This window comes from Equus przewalskii, chromosome 11 (assembly GCF_037783145.1).
Source record: "Equus przewalskii isolate Varuska chromosome 11, EquPr2, whole genome shotgun sequence".
Classification (NCBI taxonomy): Eukaryota; Metazoa; Chordata; class Mammalia; order Perissodactyla; family Equidae; genus Equus; species Equus przewalskii.
In genome coordinates, this window is record NC_091841.1 from 14,356,300 (window position 1) to 14,375,992 (window position 19,693).

Sequence of the window (19,693 nt, forward strand, 5' to 3'; positions counted from 1 at the left end):
TATACTAGAGACCGTTGCTTTAAATGGGGATATAAACTATATATTCTTTAAGACACCTGTAAATACTCAAAAAGCTATTCTTAGAATTATCCTTCTTATAAACAAAGTATATAGCTGCTAGGTCACTCTTGCTAAATCTAGAACATAGGCTAACCATCACCTCTCCAATGTCGCTAATGAAGTAGAAGGAATACTGTCTTGGAAATCAAGATGACTGGGTTTTATTCCAGGTTGTCCTTCTAACTCCTAGAATACTTTGTTACATTGCTGACTACTCTGGGTCTTCGTTTCCTCACCTGGAGAATGAGACAGTTGTGGTAAATGAGTGTAACCCTAGGGTTTCAAAAGAGCCATCTCAGGAACTCTGCCCCTTTCAAACACAGCAGCTTCGCTCTTATCTGAATTAAATGTTTACAGTTCCAGGTAATATTTACTTTGAGCAATCTCATGACTTAAAGGATAATGCACTAGAGAAAATAATAATGCGCCTTCTGTCTTACAATCTGTGAATTCATCACAAATCTCTTTTGACTACTAATATATATCTCAGCTTCTCAATCTGACATTCTAGCACCTCCACCTCTCCATATCCCTCCCCATCCCTCCCAAAAACTCAGCTTCATCATTTTCTATGTCTCCCGCCCACTGGAGTGAATCCCACCTTTTACTGCAAGAACACACAGCCTAGTCTCTTTAGGACATTGGGAAAGGCCATGGGTTCAGAATGAGCAAATTTAGTTCTCCTTCTCATTCAGGCCATTGACTGACTACGTAAACTTCAAATCCTGCAAAAATAAAACAATGTGATAGCAATTAAAGTCAGTAAGTCTCAAGTAGTTGTTATTTGAGGGTACTATGGTAAGAGCTTCATGATTTTCTCTTTTACTTCTCACAAAAGCCATATGAGACAGGAACTAGCATTATCCTGATTTTCTGAGGCAGTGGGTAAGGCTTGGACAACTTGTAGAACTTACTCAAAGCCTTTTGGTGGGTATGTGATCAAGTTCATAGCACAGGCTGCTAACCTCTATGCCCTACAATCCCTCTAAGAATTTCATGGCCTGTACAACACTTCCATGAAGATTAAAGGAAGTAACAGGTATGAGAATGTTTAGAGAGCACTATTCAAATATTCATCATGATTATTTTCCATTTCTGTAAGCTCCTGACTTCCTCTTCCCTCTGCCTATGCCATCTGTTATTAACAAATCCATTATGACTCCTCCTTCATGCCTCACTTCTTCCCAGATGCCCTCTTCACCACCATCGTCCTGGATATTTGCTACATACGCCTGTATAGGTTGCATATCAGTAGTAATTAAATTATCTTCTTAGCTAATTTTTAAAAATTTCATGTTGGTTTTGTCTCCTTCAATTGTGTAATTATTACCTAGATAGTACATATTTCTCATTTAATACCAAGTCCATTATTCTGAGGAATACAAGGAAATGCGCTATCCATAAGAAAGAGAGATAATGAGCACTAATGAAACAATGCATATGCATATAAGTTCTATAAGGGAAAATACCAGTATGATCTGTATATTTCAAAGAAGATGAAATGATATAAAGAAAGAAAAGGAAAACAGTTTATATAGTTGAAATGTATGGACTTTGACATCACAAAAACCTGAATTTCAATATGGACCTTCCAGCGATATAATTAACTAGAAGTAATATATTCTCTCTAAATCTCAATTGTTATTTTCACGTGTATTAAACGTAAATTCCTAGCACTATAATTTAAATTTTAATATTTAAATTTATAAATATTAAAATGGGATAAAAATTTTAAATTAAATTATAGTTTAAATGCTTATTAAATATTATAATGCCTAGCATATCTTGGGTGTCTTATAAAACTTAGTCATGTTCACCCCTACTAGCCCTAGGTATGAGGTGCCTTGAGTAGATGTGCCTACCTAGACTGGAGTTCAACTGGGAATAAGTAGTACGAGCAATAAGCTTAAAGAAACCTATGTAAAATTCCTGATTTTCTACACTTCAGTAGTTATTCCTTCTGAGTTCCTATAATAGGCCAGAAAAACACTCTGAACTTGTCGTCTTCTGTAAAATGGGGAAGTAGTGTTTTCAATTCCAAAGAGTTGTTGTAAAGATTAAATGACTATACAGTGTAAAGGTCTTAGATCAGCATCCTTATTTCTTTCCCAGGATGAGGAGAATGATTTTGACCACAAACTATTTTAAAATAGATCCTCTGCCCTTGGATTTTCAACAAACTTTTATTTACATCTGCTTCTCTTAAATGCTAGATTGGCTAATAGGAAATCAGCCTAATGATTCCTCAACACTAAGCGGGATGAAAGTTTTTGAATTGTCATTAAAAGAAAAATCTTGCAAACCCATTTTCTAAAATAGCCTTCAGTACTATCCAAAAGTAGAATAATTCAAATAAAAATTATTTTACAAATTATAAAAGCAAAATATGGCCTCTGGTAAATATTTTATATAGATAGATAGAGTGAAAGAAAATTTAAAATTGCGACCACTCCCAACCACAAGCACTCATTCAACCGCTATTAACAGTTTAGAGCATGCTCTTCAGATCTGCATTTGTGTGTAGCTATACTGTAAATGTAAGTCATTTGCCTGTTTTACTCTATATAAAAGTATACAAAATATTATAATATACTTGAAATTTTAACTTAATAGTTTGTATGGACATTATCTGGCAGTATTTATGAGTTTTCCTTTATTTAATTGCCACATATTATTCCCTTATATGGTTACACCATAATTCCTTTAACCAGTCCAGTTTTGCTTGAAATTTATATTATTTCTAATATTCTGCCTTATACACATGCCACAGTAAAAATCACTTACAGACATCATTATTTACTGGTGGGAATGTTTCTGTTGGAAAAAGTCTATGTTATCATCACATCAAAAATATGTGTATGTTTCAATTTAATACAGTCTGTAACATTTCTCTCTAATTCCTGAATCATCTTTTATTCCCATCAATGGTACATTAAAGAGTAATTTTCGGCATAGCTTAACTAACATTTAATATTGTCAATCTTATTTTTTTTAACCAAATGATAAGGTGAAAATCATATCTCACTTTAATTTGCACTCATTCATTCAAGCGTTTATAGGATTTCATTGATGACATAAATAATAAACACATTATTGATATCAAGATAAAGCTAAATTAAATGCAATGTAATATATAGACAGATATATAGTCTACACAGAGATATCCATATCTAACTACTACTAACAATAAATAATTTAGTAAGTGCTTTGTATCTGACATTTTGCTAGTACTTTATAAATGTTTTCACGTATGATCCTCACATCTGGCTATATTTATACATCTTTTATGCCTGAGAAAAAGCAGAATAATTAATTTGCTTAAGGCTATACAGTTAGTAAGTGATAGAGCCTGGATTTGAATCCAAGAAGCTGACTTTATAGACGATGTGTGTTTCTTGTGTCTGAATTTCCTAAGAAGTAAAATAATTTCTTCAATAAAATCCTGGATAACAAGAAGTGATAGCAAGTATTTATCAAGTGTCTCAGGGTCATTAGTTTCTAATAAACAATCATTGGCCCTGTGTTCCTCACAAGATCTGTGTCCCGGACACATACATCATCAATAGTATATGTCTCTAATTAAATGCTTTAAAAGGACTTTTTGCTCTTGGTAACTAGTCCTAATTCACTTTGCTTTCCTTGAAAGCTGTGCGGGGATGTTATTGTACAATAGCACTTTTATAGACTGGAAATTACTGTACCATTATGGATACAAAAATTACTATTTTTTGCAATACTTTCAGAGGGAGTTGGATTGATCTCTGAATGACCTTTCTTGACTTCATCACCCGATCTCTTAGCAAATCTTCAGCATCACCCTCAGCACCAGCACCAGCAATGAACCCACCCATGTGGGCACAGCTGCCCATAAATAAATGTGTGTACTTTTATATAGAGAAATACACTTTTAAATTATGCTTCATCTTTACATTAATAATTAAAGCCAGAAATTTAATTTATCATTAACTAATCAAAACAGAAAGAAAACACCTTATAGGTTCATTCTCAAAGGTGATTAGTAGAAAAATTAAGGTTAAAAGACATTAGTACAAGAGGAAAGAAGAAACATATAGATACTGTATACATGTATAATATGCATATATGCATATACATACACACACACACACAGGGTTGCACGAAAGAGGGCATGCATAACAACAGCTCTAAAACCAACCTAGATATGCCCAGCTAGACCTGTTCCTTCCCTTCCTAAGAGCTCATCTCTGAAACATGAACACACTCTTTTATTTGCCAATCTCATTATCTGAATAGAAGTGAAAAGGTAAACACATAAGTTTTAACAATTTTTCAAAAAGAATTAAAGTAAATCTGGCTAAAAATTGTTAATAGGTCAAGCTTCTCCATACCAAACCCACAACTTGTACATATACATGAAACTGGTAAACTGCTGACACTTTTTAAGTATAACATAATTGTCTGTGTGTATAGGTGATTTAATTATTTCAATGATTTCAAAATAGTAGTTCAAATTAATAAGAACATGTTTTATACTCAAGTTATTAAAGTCACCTCCAAAACTCAGTCTGATATCATCTCTGTGACCTCCAAAAGCCAGTTTACCTGATGGGCCCAGTAAGTAGAACTTGGACTTTATGCAAGTAAAATTTCTAGGAATATGTCAGGATCACCAAATGTCTGGCCCCATTCAGAATGCACTCACATGAACCTTCATCTACAAAGGAGCTGGGAATCATGATGTGTTAGAATTTCAACAAAGCAAATCCAAGTGTGGAGGCAAGTAAGACCTGTGCGGGGAACAAATCATCCAATCATTTAACGGAAAGTTACTTTGATAAGGCCAGAGTACCTAATGATTTTCAGGAAAAATTTTAAATAGATGTTTTAAGTGTCCAAGGACTTAAGTAGGAAACAACTCTTGCGGTGGCAGAGGAGTTTAAATTTCATCTAAATGGAAATGTTGCCAAAAAAGACAGCCAGCTAAGCTGTTTACAAAATCATTCACAGAATTGTGTCTACCATTTGGCTGCATTTTGAACTTAATTTGTAAAGTTTCCAAACTGTATCTTAGAAGAAACATCATTTATAAGATCTTCTCCGTTGGACAATTGACCTGGTCTAAAGGAGGGCAGAGTGCTATTTTCAAATGACACAGAACTTCAAAGTGTGCAGACTTGCATTAGTCCTATTTCATCCCTTTGAGGCTGTGCCTCTACTGACTGAGGAGCAAATCACCATTCCAGTGAATTCCCACCCACTCCTACAATGATCTGCTTTTCCAAGGAGCTGAACTTCACTGGAGCCAGGCCAAGCTGATGCTCCACAAACACAAAACTAGATCATGGTATTAACGATTCAATTATTTGCTCCACAGCGAAGGTCTCTTCTTCAATAACAGAATGGCCAGACAGGGATCCATCTGCCACAGGGTGATCCAGTGACTCATAACATAAATGGGGAAAAGTCAATAGCATTTATCCTTGGCCACCTAGAAAATACCAAGACTGAATTTTTCTATCACCTAATCTGGCGTTCTTTCATCTTTTAAGAGTATTATTGAAGTTGTCCCATCTAACTGAAGGAGAGTTGCCACTATCAAAGATGAAAAAAGTACCTCGGCCAGAAAAAATATGGACTAATTTTGTCTTCCTCCATACCAATTTTTCCCTCAAATGACATATTTTCAATTTAGAAATTATTACTAGCACAATTACATTATTTATTTATTACCATTGTTTATTATCCATCTATTCTCCATTGGAATTTAAATTCCACATAAACACAAATTTTATTTGTAGTATTCAACATTCTATACCCAGCTCCCAGAACTCTTCAGCACACTGTAGGCAATAAACAGTATTTATTGGATAAATTAAATAAGTGAAAATTTCCTAAAATTAATTAACCATGGAGCCGTATTTCAAGTAATAAATATTAACACTTTGCCATAACAATAGGAAAAGTCCTATAGAGACAACATTTAGCTCCTTAAGGTGCTACCCTCATGCCCAAACAGAGTATCCATCTCCTCAGTGATTGAGTTGCTTATTCTTTCTCCAAACATCTTTCTCACCTATGTGTCACTCTCTTTGAAATTGAACCATTTGAATTTCATTTCTTGAACCTATTATATCTGACTTCTGATGATGCCCATGAAAGAAAATACATCTGTGGAAATGAGATTATCAGGTGGCTTTTCTTTGGCACAAGAGAAATAAAGACAGTGCAAGTAACATGGGAAGTGAAGGTTAAGGGACAGCTGAGGGGAAGCAAGTGGCCCCCTGAAATAAAAGAAGAGTGCCTCAAGGGTAATCTTCACAATGAGGCCAATGATCAGTTCTGTGTTTTGTTATTTTCACATCATTCTAGAAGAGTACTTTGAAATGGGAAGAGCAGAGAAGACAGAGTTTAAAAGACTCGTTATTGTTGCTTAACTTCATTAAGTCTCATTTTCTTGTATGAAATAGAGACTTTTCTAATAAAACTTGCTGCACTAAGAGAGTTAAAGTATGTAAAGAACCTTTCAAAATGTATGCCTCGTGGTTGGCCTTCAATAAGAGTTAGCTCACTCCCCTCACTTAATGCCTAATATTTTCACTGAATTAAATGTCCATATAAACCAAAGTATCCTTATATAAGAGATCCAAACATTATTTATCTTAATTTTTGGAGTAAATATACTTACTTCCTTATATGTTATTTTAAGTATTAGAAAAAATCAGATGGCAGTTGGACCTCATAAGACAGTCTTGATGATGAGTACAAAGGGACAACTTAAAATTCCTTAAAATTATTTGCAAACCAGCAAGAATCTATCTACTGAGAATTCCAGACTGCCTTATGCTTCCTCCAGTTCTTAGACCTTCCAAGCTTGCTGTTGACAACTTATAATTTGTATCACATTAATCTTCTCACCCCATCACTGAGCACTTGGTGAAAATCTTAATAATTGGCCTTAGTTTCCCTCTTCAAATCCTCTCTTTTGTCTTAGAGTAGAAACAACATTTACTGAATACATTCCCTATCCTTACCCCTGGTTTACTGTCATCTATCTAAAAGTAAAAATGAGCTACTTCATTTAATCTAGATGCTGCTGAACTGTTTAATTCTCATCAGCAATTGCAAACTTGATCACCATTAATAGATTAAGTGCTGTTTATATCATCTTTCAGGCCTAGAGTTTGTGGGAAAAGGCCCTATTGCTTAGGAATTTGAGACAGCCATTCTAAACCTAGAACATCCCGTCACCGCAGAGAACAGTGTACCATGCTCTGGTCTCAATGAATGGTCAAATTAAAAAATAGCTCTAAATGACCAGTGAGTTTGAGAAAGGGACATTTTTGAGAATTAATACAAGTTGGAGTTTTATAGTCAGAGAAGCTTTGATTTATAAAGTGTTATGTAGTAATGTGGAAAGACCTGATATTTGTCGTTTCATAGAAGGGCATTATTGCTTAAGTATATTGCTACATGTAAGACAAGGCTACAATAAATTTGACACCATCTTTATTGAATAACAAAGTGAATCATTAAGTCAGTGGAAAAGTTTCTTTTCTAAAGACTATGTTTATGTCTATGTTTATGTAACTATACCATGGACAATTGTGTTTTATTTCAAAGAATGTCAGACTGAGAAATGAAAGACCTGGATTCAGATTTTGTAGGTGAACCTCTTACATGTGTGACCTGACACAAGTAAATTAGTGAACTTCTCGTGTCACCAATTTCTCTGTAAAATGAGGATAGTGATATTGGAACTACCAGTTTAGTACATGACAAGTCACCTAACTATGGGGAATATGTTTAATAGATAATTAAGTGTTCATTTAATGTAAATATACACATCAGACCTACAGACGAATAGCTTTGGAACATAACTATATGTCTTTATGTTAAGATTAAATAAAGGAACTTTTACCTTTGTTCCTTCAAATGGCTCCCCAAGTCTTGGTAAGGAAAAAGCAAAAAACTTCTTTTATACTCAAGAAAAACTGTGAGCCATAAGGATATTAAGAATATAGGACCAAATTAAGAGTAATTAAAAAATTTCTGGCTTAATGTTTGTGCCAAGAGAAAAAACATTAGAGATAGGTTTTAAATTATTATTTCTTACTTTGGTGAGTGTCTCTCTTTTTGCTTTTGGTAAATCCATAATGCCAAAAAAAAAAAATAAATCAGTAGTGAATTTTTCGCTCTCCATCTGTCCCTTCCCCATGTATCTATCTAAGAATTTCTATCCTTTTTTTTTCTTTACCACAGGCAAATCAAAAATAAAGAAGTTTGCTATGATTTAGCTGAGATCAAGGTTCCATGAAAAAGCCAATTTCATCCAAGTAACATATGTATGAAAAAATTAGTAAAGTAGCCGTGGGACTCTGGAGAAAAATACACTCTAAAATCATCAAACTGGGAATTTATAGTTGTCCTTTCCATTGCATATCCTGAATCTATGCACATGTATATTGAAGACTTGGTAAAGTACATTAAAAACTATCAAAAGCACATATCAAAGAGCCCAGCCACTATTGAGTACTCAATAAATGTTAGCATCTGGGATTTTTTTCTGTCAGTGACCTGCAAAATTTGTTAATTTCCTTTCACAATTTACAACATATATAATCCTCTGTAATTATATATATCATCATTTTTTCGGCATCTTTTACTAAGTTACTCTCCTCTTCAACAAACTCCTCAGGGCATTTTTCACCTCCGTGTTTCTCACTGTGTAAATGATAGGATTAAACATGGGAGTGAGGATTGTATAGAACACAGCCACCAACTTGTCCATAGGGCAGGTGGTCACAGGACGCACGTAGGTGAATATGCAAGGCACAAAATAGAGTACCACTACAGTAAAGTGGGAGCCACATGTAGAGAGGGCTTTGCGACAGCCTTTGGAGCCATGAGATTTCAGAGAGCTCAGGATGACTATATAGGAGATGAGTAGCATGGAAAAAATGAGCAAACACATAGCCCCACTGTTGGCTGCCACCACCATTCCAAGCTTGATGGAGTGACTGCAGGCAAGTTTCAGCAGTGGGAAGAAATCACACATGAAGTGGTCAATGACATTTGGGCCACAGAAGGACAAGTTCACCATGAAAAGAACCTGCACATTGGCATGCAGTATTCCACCCATCAAAGCCACAACCACCAGGAAGCAGCAGAACCTCTGTCGCATGATGGTCATGTAGTGCAGGGGCTTACAAATGGCCACATAGCGATCATAGGCCATGACAATGAGGAGGATGATCTCTGATCCTCCCAGGAAGTGTTCCACAAAGATCTGAGTCAGGCAGCCACCCAGGGAGATGGTTCTCTTCTGGGACAGCATGTCAATGATCATTTTTGGGGTTGTGACAGAGGTGTAGAAGGCATCTATGAAGGACAAGTAAGTAAGAAAGAAGTACATGGGAGCTGAAAGTGTGGGACTGAGGGAGATGGTAACGACAATGATCATATTGGCCAGCATGGTAAATAGGAAAATAAACAAAAAGACAATAAAGAGTATTTTCTGCAAGTGTGGATTCTGTGTGAGTCCCAAGAGAATAAATTCAGTCACATTGTTGAGAGATGTCAGGTGATCCATCTAGGGAGTGACACCTTCCAAGTGCCTAAATTACATAAAAATGGCTAAAGAAAGATACCCGTTAATCATGTAAAGATTGTAGTCTGAATCTGATTGTACAAATATAGAGTAGTCACTGTAACTGTGGAGTATGTCCTTGACACTCCTTGCCTCAGTAATTGTTTGAGTTCTTCTTATTTCCTCCATGATGTTTTCCGTATCTTCAGATATCTAGTATCTGTCACATATAAATCATCTATAGGTAACATTTGATGTGTAATTTACTGAGAAAATACTGGTCTATATAAATAAGATCTAGACTCTTTGTCTAGTTCCAACTCTGTGACTTTATTTAGTCATTTCAGTGCCCCATGCTTCTCAGCACTCTTCTGTGTCTATGAGTTTACAAATTGTAACTCTCAGCTGTATTTTGAAAGGTTAGAGTCATTCTCTCTTCCAGGAGAATTCCCAAAAGAACCCATAGCTCTAACTGTGGGAAGAAGAACATGGTCAATAAATATCCATCATAAGCAGACACATTAGGGAAATACATAAGTCATTACTGACACACTCTCTCTGGTATCTACCACAATAAATATGCTATTCATGTGTGTTTCTTCACTGTGCCTACCATAGTGCCTGCCATAATATCTGCTGTGTCTGGCACCTATTGGGTGATGAATAAATGCTTAGTGAATCGCCACTTCTTTGTATGTAAAAATTCACATGCTTCCCCAGCACAACAACCAAGGAATTCAAGTGCTCTCATCCTCCCTCTCTGTTTATCATTACTCTCTACCTTATGAGAAATATAAACAAACTTTTGAAAGGAAGCTGCATTTCAGTTTAATAGTTTCTGATGTACTATGTAGGGTAAGTATGAAAATAGTAATGCTTCCAGGAAAGAGTATGCTCTGGATCATTTTACTTACAAGATAATTATTGTGTTTGTTAATTAATATTTATTTATTCTTCAAAATTCTGTTCCACATGCAATTTAACATAGCTACACTCTGTAATTGTATGGATTCAGTATACTGGGATAAAGACACTCTTGGATAGGTTTTCAGTACATGGGGATCTATCACGCAAAGTAAATCTTTATTTTCAAGTTTTATAAATAGAAATTTAAGAGACAGTGTCAATATGGTGGCATAGGCAGACTCTGAAATCACAGCCTCCCATGGACACAACAAATTCACAACTACTCTTGGGATAATTAACCCTGAGAGAAAGGCAAACTGGATTTAAAGAACCCCCACAACAAGGGACCATGCTGACTGAAGTGGAAAAGGCAGATATTCCTTCTTGGAAAGGAAAAAGCCACCTTTTAGGCATGATGTTTCATGGCAGGCTGGGAACAACCTTAAGGAACAAAGTCTTCACTGAAGGAGGGGGATCTGATTAGGGGAGTGTTACTACAGTAAGCATCCTTTGGACTCAGCACAACCCAGACAAGTGTCATAATACCTAAATTCGTTGGCTATTAACTGCAATAGGGAATACCCCTAGAAGAGTTATCGGACATAAGGGGAAAAAAGGCCTGCTCATAAAGGGCCCAGGCACAAATTAACCCATTTCAGAAAGCAACCTCAAATCAGCAGAAGGAAAGGTACACAGTCCTTTGGTGAAAAGAGATTCACCTGATAGGCTCCGGATGCATCTTGCTGAGAGGTCAGATGTCTCCAGGGACAGAGACACTGGCAACAGCCATTACAGTGACCTAATACAGGTGTGCTGAAACAGACACTGACTGACGCTGTTAAGAGTTCTTCCCCTACCTGTTAGCACAGGAGTCTGTCCCACCCACTAGAGTACCTATTTAATCCAGTTCAGCAAGGGAAGGAAGCCTGCCCAAGGCACTGGCCACACCCAACAGCAAGCCCTCAGGCAACTTGTGGTCCTGCATTGGTGGGGTGTCTGGAACCTCTGCAACCAGGGGAGAGTGGGTCCAACTCTGTGGGGCAGGGCATGCATGAGGGGCAGTCCTGTGTTGGTGGATTATGTGAGGCCTCTGCAGTGGGGAGACTGAGTGCACTTCAGTGGGTCAGGACACATGCGTGGGGCAGGACTGTGTTGATGGGGTGTGTGGCCCTTCTGGTAGTGGGGCCTTTCAGCTGCAACAGACTTGTGCTTCTGAAACAGCCATGTAGAAGATTGGCTCCAACTTCCAAAGCCAGAAACAATTGGGTGCTTCCATGACTCGGGCCAGCCACACTCAGCTGCAACTATGAGAGAACTTGCAGTCTGGTGGCCTACAGCAATTGTAAGCCCCTGAGCTTGGAAACAAGCCACAGTGTGGGCCTAATCACTTAACAGAAAAACTACAACAGGCATGTTCTATTAGACCTTGCAGTCAACTGTGCTGGGGCTCCACACACCTGATAAACTGAAAAAAGGAGCATAGCGTCCACAGGAAGCTGAGCATTACAACCGGCTGGCCAGGTTGATAGCCTAGCCTCTATGGGCACCTGCAGCAAGAAAAACCTTGCCATAAAAGAAGGACACATGTAGCCCACACAGGGGACACTCCCGGAACATCTGAGACTGGTGATGAGAGGGAAGCACATGGCTATGCCTCATATGGCATCTCTTACATAAGGCCACCTCTCCAGGATTGGGAGATGTAGTTGATCTACTGAATATATAGATATAAGCACAGAGAAAGAGGCAAAATGAGGAGACGCAGCAGTATATTCCAAGTAAAGGAACAAGAAAAAAAAACTCAGTAAAAGAACTAAATGAAACGGAAATAAAGTATCTTCCTGACAATGAGTTCAAACAGTCACAAGGAAGCTCACAGATCTTGGGAGAATGATGGATGAACTCAGTGAGACAACAAAAAAAGTGGAAAATGTAAAAAAGAACCAATCAGAAGTGAAGAATAAAATAATGGAAATGAAAAATTCACTAGAGGGACTCAACAGCATAGTAGATGATACAGAAGAACAGATCAGTGAGTTGGGTGAAAGACTAGAGGAAATCACCCAAGCTGAGAAGATAAAAGAAAAAAGAATTTAAAAGAACAAGAGCAGTTAAGGGGCCTCTGGGACAACATCAAGTGCACTAACATCCATGTTATAGGTGCCCCAGAAAGAGAAAAGAGAGATAAAGGGGTAGAGAATCTATTTGAAGAAATAATAGTTGAAAATGTTCCTAACCTAAGGAACGAAACAGACATCCAAGTACAGGAAATACAGGAAGCAAAGAGAGTGCCAAACAAGATAAACCCAAAGAGGCCCACAGGAAGATGCATTATAATTAAAGAGTCAACAATGAAAAACAAAGACAAAATCCTAATAGCTGCAAGAGAAAGGCAACAAGTGACATAAAAGGAAACCCCATAACTCTATCAGCTAACTTCTCAGCAGAAACCTTACAGGCTAGAAGGGAGTGGCACGATGTATTTAAAGTGCTGAAAGGAAAAAAAAATGCAGCCAGAATATTGTACATGGCAAGGATATTATTAGGATGGAAGGAGAGAGAAATAGTTTCCCAGATAAGCAGAAATGAAAGTAGTTTATCACCAGGAAACAAGTTTTACAAGGAATGATAAAGGGATTTATTTAAGTATAAACACACACACAAAGAAGTTAGATAAGATATCAAAAACATAAAATGAGGGAGCAGGTAAGTAAAAGAATAGAGGTTTTAGCAAGATGTCAAACATGAGACAATTCACCTTAATATAGACTGCTGTATAAGTAGGTTATTTTATAAGAACCTCAAGTAATCACAAACTAGAAACCTATAATAAATATACAAAAGATTAGGAGAAAGGCACCTAAAGATAATACTAAAGAAAACCATCAAGCCACAAGAGAAAAGAGCAATAGAAGAAGAAAGGAATAGAGGAGAATACTAAATCCCATAGGAAAAGAAGTAACAGAATGTCAATAAGTACATTCTTATCAAAATCTACTTTAAATGTCACACAACTAAATGATCAAATAAAAAGGCATAGAGTGGCCAATTGGATAAAAATACAAGACCCATATATATTCTGCATGCAACATACACACTCAAACCTAAAGACAGTTGCAAACTGAAAATGAAGGTATGGAAAGTGATACTCCATACAAATGGCAATGAAAAGAAAATTGTGGTGGCAGTACTTATGTCAGACAAAGTAGACTTTAACACAAAAACTGTAACAAGAGACAGAGAGGGGTAGTACATAATGATAAAGGGAACACTCCAACAAGAGGATGCAACACTTGTAAATATGCACCCCTCATAGAAGAATATAAATATATAAAACACTTATTAACAGACAAAAAAGGAGACATAGAGAACAACACAATAATCGTAGGGGATTTTAACACTCCACTTACACTGATGAATAGATCATCCAAACAGAAGATCAATAATAGCACATTGGCCATAAGTGACAAATTAGACCAGTTGAACTTACTAGATATATACAGAACATTTCATACAAAAACTGCAGAATACACATTCTTTTCATATGCACATGGAACATTTCCAGGATAGATTACCTGTTAGGCCACAAAAGAAGTCCCAATAAATTTAAGAAGACTGAAATAATACCAAGAATCTTTTCTGACCACAAAAGTGTGAAATTGGAAATCAACTACAGGAAGAAAATTGGAAAAGCCACAAATACCTGAGATTAAGTAAAATGCTACCAAACAATGATTGGGAAAATGAAGAAATCAAAGGAGAAATAGAAAAATACCTGGAGACAAATGAAAATAAAAATATGACATGCCAAAATTTATGTGATACAGCAAAAGAGGTAAGAGGGAATTTTATAGCAATATAGTCCTATGTCAACAAGCAAGAAAAATCTCAAATAAACAATCTAACAGTGCACCTAAAGGAACAAGAGATAGAAGAACAAAGTCCAGAAACAGTAGAAGAAAAGAAAGAATAAAAATCAGAGCAGAAATGAATAAAATAGAGACAAGAAAAAACAACAGAAAAAATCAATGAAACTAAGAGCTGTTCCTTTGAAAAGATAAACAAAATTGACAAGCCTTTAGCTGGACTCACCAAGCAAAAAAGAGAGAAGGCTCAAATAAATAAAATCAGAAATGAAAAAGGAGAAAGTAAACAGGCAACTCAGAAATACAAAATATTATCAGAAAATACTGAAAAAACCTATATGCCCACACGTGGGATAATCTAGAAGAAATAGGTAAATTCTTAGAATCATACAATCTTCCAAGACTGAATCAAGAGGAAATAGACAATTGGAATAGACCAACACCAGTGAGGAGATCTAAAAATAATCAAAAACCTCCCCAAAAATAAAAGTCCAGGACCAGAGGGGTTCCCTGTTCAAATCTACCAAACATTCAGAGAAGACTTAATAACTTTCCTTCTCAGACTCTTCCAAAAAATTGAAAAGAAGGGAAGCTTCCTATCTCATTATATGAAGGCAACATTATCTTGATAAAAAAACAAGACAACACAACACAAAAAAAGAAAATTATAGGCCAATATCACAGATGAACATTGATGCAACAATACTCAACAAAATACTAGCAAGTTGAGTACAACAATACATTAAAAAGATCATACACCATGATCAACCATATTTAATCCAGGGATGCAGGAATGGTTCAAAATCCACAAATCAATCAATGTGATACACCACGTTAATAAAACGAAGAATAAAAATCACACGGTTATCTCAATAGATGCAGACAAAGCATTTGACAAGATACATCATCCATTTATGATAAAAACTCTGAATAAAATGGTATAGAAGGAAAACACCTCAACATAATACAGGCCATATATGACAAACCCATAGCTAATATCATTCTTAATGGAGACAAGCTGAAAGCTACGCCTCTAAGAACAGGAACCAGGCAAGCATGCCGTCTTTCACCACTCTTATTTAACATAGTATTGGAAGTCCTAGCCAGAGCAATCAAGCAAGAAAAAGAAATAAAAAGGATCCAAATTGGAAAGGATGAAGTGAAACTGTCACTATTTTCAGATGACATGATTTTATAGACAGAAAATCCTAAAAAAAAATCAAAAAACTTTTAGAAATAATAAATGAATCTGGTAAAGTTGTAGGATACAAAAATCAACATGCAAAATCAGTTATGTTTGTATACACCAATAACGAAGTATTAGAAAGAATAATTAAGAATACAATCCAACTTACAATCTCAAATGAAAAGAATAAAATACCTAGGAATAAACTTAACTAAAGATGTTAAAGACCTGTACAGTGAAAACTATAAAACATTGTTGAAAGAAATTGAAGATGAAACAAAGAAATGGAAAGACATTCGTGATCTGGAATCAGAAGAATTAACATAGTTAAAATGCCCACACTCCCTAAAGCAATCTACAGATTCAATACAATCCCTATCAAAGTTCCAATTACATTTTTCATAGAAATAGAAGAAAGAATCCTAAAATTTATATGATATGAAAATTTATGTGAAAAAAAATGAAACACCCCAACTAGCAAAAGGAATGCTGAGAGAAAAGAACAAAGCTGGAGGTATCACAATCCCTTATTTCAAAATATACTACAAAGCTTTACTAATCAAAACAGCATGATAGTGGCACAAAAACAGACACACAGATCAATGGAACAGGATCGAGAGCCCAGAAATAAAACCACACATTTATGGACAGCCAAATTTCAACAAAAGAGCCAAGAACATACAATGGAGAAGGAGAGTGTCTTTAACAAATTGTGTTGGGAAAAGTGGACAGTCACACGCAAAAGAATGAAACTAGACCATTATCTTACATCATACACAAAAGTTAACTCAAAATGGATTAAATACTTGAATGTAAGACATGAAACTTCTAGAAATAAACATATGCCATATGCTCTTCCGCATCAGTCTTAGTAGAATATTTTCAAGTACCATGTCTGACCAGGCAAGGGAAACAAAATTAAAAACAAACAAATGGGACTACATCAAACTGAAATGCTTGTGCACAGCAAAGGAAACCATCAACAAAACTTAAAGACAACTTAACAATTGGGAGAAGATATTTGCTAATCGTATATCAACAAGGTGTCAATAGCCAAAATACATAAAGAAGTCATACATCTCAACAACAAAAAACCTAACAATCCAATTACAAAATGGGCAAGAGATCTGAACAGACATTTCTGCAAAGAAGATATACAGATGGCAAACAGGCACATGAAAAGAGGTTCGACATCACTAATTATTAGGGAAATGCAAATCAGAACTACAATGAGATATCACTGTATGCCCATCAGAGTGGCTATAATTAACAAGACGGGAAAGAAGTTTTGGAGAGGATGTGGAGAAAAGGGAACTCTCATACACTGCTGGTGGGAGTGCAAACTGGTGCAGCTGCAATGGAGAACAGTATGGTGATTCTTCAAAATATTAAGAATAGAACTATCATATGCTACAGATATTCTACTTCTGGGTATTTATCCAAAGAAAGTGAAAACACAAATGCATAAAGATGTATACACCCTTATGTTCACTGCAGCTCTATTCACAATAGCCAAGATTTGGAAGCAACCTAGGTGTCCATCGAGGAGTGACTGGATAAAGAATATGTGATACACACACACATAATGGAATACCGCTCAACCATTAAAAAGCTGACATCTGGCCATTTGTTACAACATGGATGAATCTTGAGGATATTACAATGAGCAAAATAAGTCAGAGTGAGAAAGTCAAATACCATGTGATCTCACTCCTAAATAGAAGATAAAAACAACAGCAAGCAAACACTAGAGACATAGATTGGATTGGTGGTTACCAGAGAAGAAGGGGGAAGGGGGGTTATGAGTTGATTAGCCATGTGTGCATGGTGATGGATTTTAATTAGTCTTTTGGTGTTGAACATGATGTAATCTACATAGAAATCAAAATGCAATGATGTACACTTGAAATGTATATAATGCTATACACCAATGTTACTACAATAAACAAACAAATAAACCGGGGCTGGCCCTGTGGCCAAGTGGTTAAGTTCGTGCTCTCGCTGCGGGCGGCCCAGTGTTTCGTCGGTTTGAATCCTGGGCGCGGGCATGGCACTGCTCATCAAACCACGCTGAGGCAGCGTCCCACATGCCACAACTAGAAGGACCCTCAAGGAAGAATATACAACTATGTACGGGGGGACTTTGGGGAGAAAAAAGGAAAAAAATTAAAATCTTTAAAAAAAAACAAATAAACCAAAAAAAGTAGAAATTTAATGCAGAAAATAGAAATAATTGAGTAGATAAGATAGATAAAGTACAATATGTGAATACACGCACAAATATGTATAAAATCTATTAATTACTGTAAGTACCTATTACATGTTCACTCAGTCAATAAATATTTATTAGACACTTACTATGTATATTAATGTTTGTCCATATGAAGTCATAATAAGTATTCCTGTTAAATGCCTTTAGTAATCATTCTGACATTTTATTACCAAACAGCAGCAGCTCAGCCATCCATGAGATCCTCCCACTCGTTTGTGTTTCTGCCATATGCATCCTCATGTCTTCTCCTCCCATCCTCCCATAACATCCATCATCCATCATCCATCATTCCTGGTTACAAGATATTCCATTGATAATAGAATGGGGAAATAAACTTTCCAAAGGGAAGAAAAGAGAAAACATTGCTATAATAAAATGTATTCTGCAAAAACTGTTTCTTTTCCTTTCAAAGATAGTAAAGAACTTTACTGTTTAATTATCCAAAATTCAGATTTTTTTTAAAGACTGGCACCTGAGCTAACAACCGTGGCCAATCTTTTTTTTTTTTTTTCTATTGCTTTTTCTCTTCAAATTCCCCCAGTATATAGTTGTATATTTAAGTTGTGGGTCCAGTTGTGGTATGTGGGTGCGGCCTCAGCATGATTTGACAACTCGTGCCATGTCTGGGCCCAGGATCTTAACCAGAGAAACTCTGGGCCACTGAAGCGGAGAGTGTGAACATAAGCACTCAGCCATGAGGCTGGTTCCCAAAATTCAGATATTATACATAAGTGAACACAAAGCACACAGCTTCATTGCATTCCCCTATTCTGAGGGGGACTCCCCAACATGTCAGAAGAGTACAGTGACATAAAGTAAGAATATGATATAATTAATAAAAATGATTTAGAAGTAACTATGAAGAAATAGAAACTACTTTGTCTTTTTACTTTGGCTCCACAATAATCTTTCTAGGAATAAACCTGAAAAGAAAATATTTTTGAAAGAGAAAAGAATTATGTAAAATCAAACTACGTGGAACAACAAACATTAGAGATACTGATAAGTAAAATACAGCACATTTCTGAATAATGTGTAGTTTTTAACCAAGATGTTATTAAAAATTGTACAATATCACAGCAAAATTCTTATGTTTTAATATTAAGTGGGGAAAAATCTGAAGGCAATTTAAATAGATAATATGATTCTAACAAATTTAACTATATATCAATAAGAAAAAAAAACCCAGATATTTTTACTTCTAAATTGGTAGTATTGTAGTTGATTCCATCATTCTTGATGCTTGGCATGCTGAAGAAGAGATTTAAAACTCAGATTGGTGGGGGTGAGGAGTGTTTATGTGATTTGTAATGTCCATTTAAACCTGATATTCTACAATAATATTTTCCTTGAAAAAGAAAAATCTCACCTATGAAGTTGTCTGGCACTGCTCCATGGCTAGGGACCCAAGCAGCTGTTAATTCACCGAGAAAGAAGTAAACGTTGTAAGATTAAAAATGCCAACTAGCTCAGCTATGATAAGTATCCTTGTTGATTTATCAATGGCACCTTTGGATTAGGCCTTTCTCTTGAGCCTCGTAAATGCTAGCACATATCCTGTTTGTAGGTAAATTCTGTGAAGTTTCTTAGCTATGGCTAATTAGACCTCAGGGGTATTTCACCACCGTAAGCCGATCTTGCTAACAACCCAATTATTACAGGTAACTTAAGTGAACTTCAGAAGAGAACTTTTAGAGCATTCATCTTTAATTTTTAACTCCTTCCTTAAGTCTACATGAAGACAAAACATAATGACAAGAGAAAAAAGTCAACCACTTACATATTTGTATATTTGATAACAAATCAACTCAATATGGGGTCTATATGTTTGATATTGT

The 19,693-nt window shown here is 35.9% G+C and overlaps 2 protein-coding genes across 2 annotated transcripts in view; one reads left to right on the forward strand and one right to left on the reverse strand.

The window, feature by feature from the left end:
- LOC139074340 (cTAGE family member 2-like) overlaps positions 1–19,693 on the forward strand; it is a 624,763-nt gene that overhangs the window by 594,654 nt on the left and 10,416 nt on the right. The gene's annotated exons all lie outside the window — the stretch shown is intronic.
- LOC103562835 (olfactory receptor 4C3D-like) lies at positions 8,702–9,628 on the reverse strand. Its single transcript, XM_070566012.1, has one exon. It carries the CDS (start codon positions 9,626–9,628, stop codon positions 8,702–8,704), a length of 927 nt encoding a protein of 308 aa, XP_070422113.1.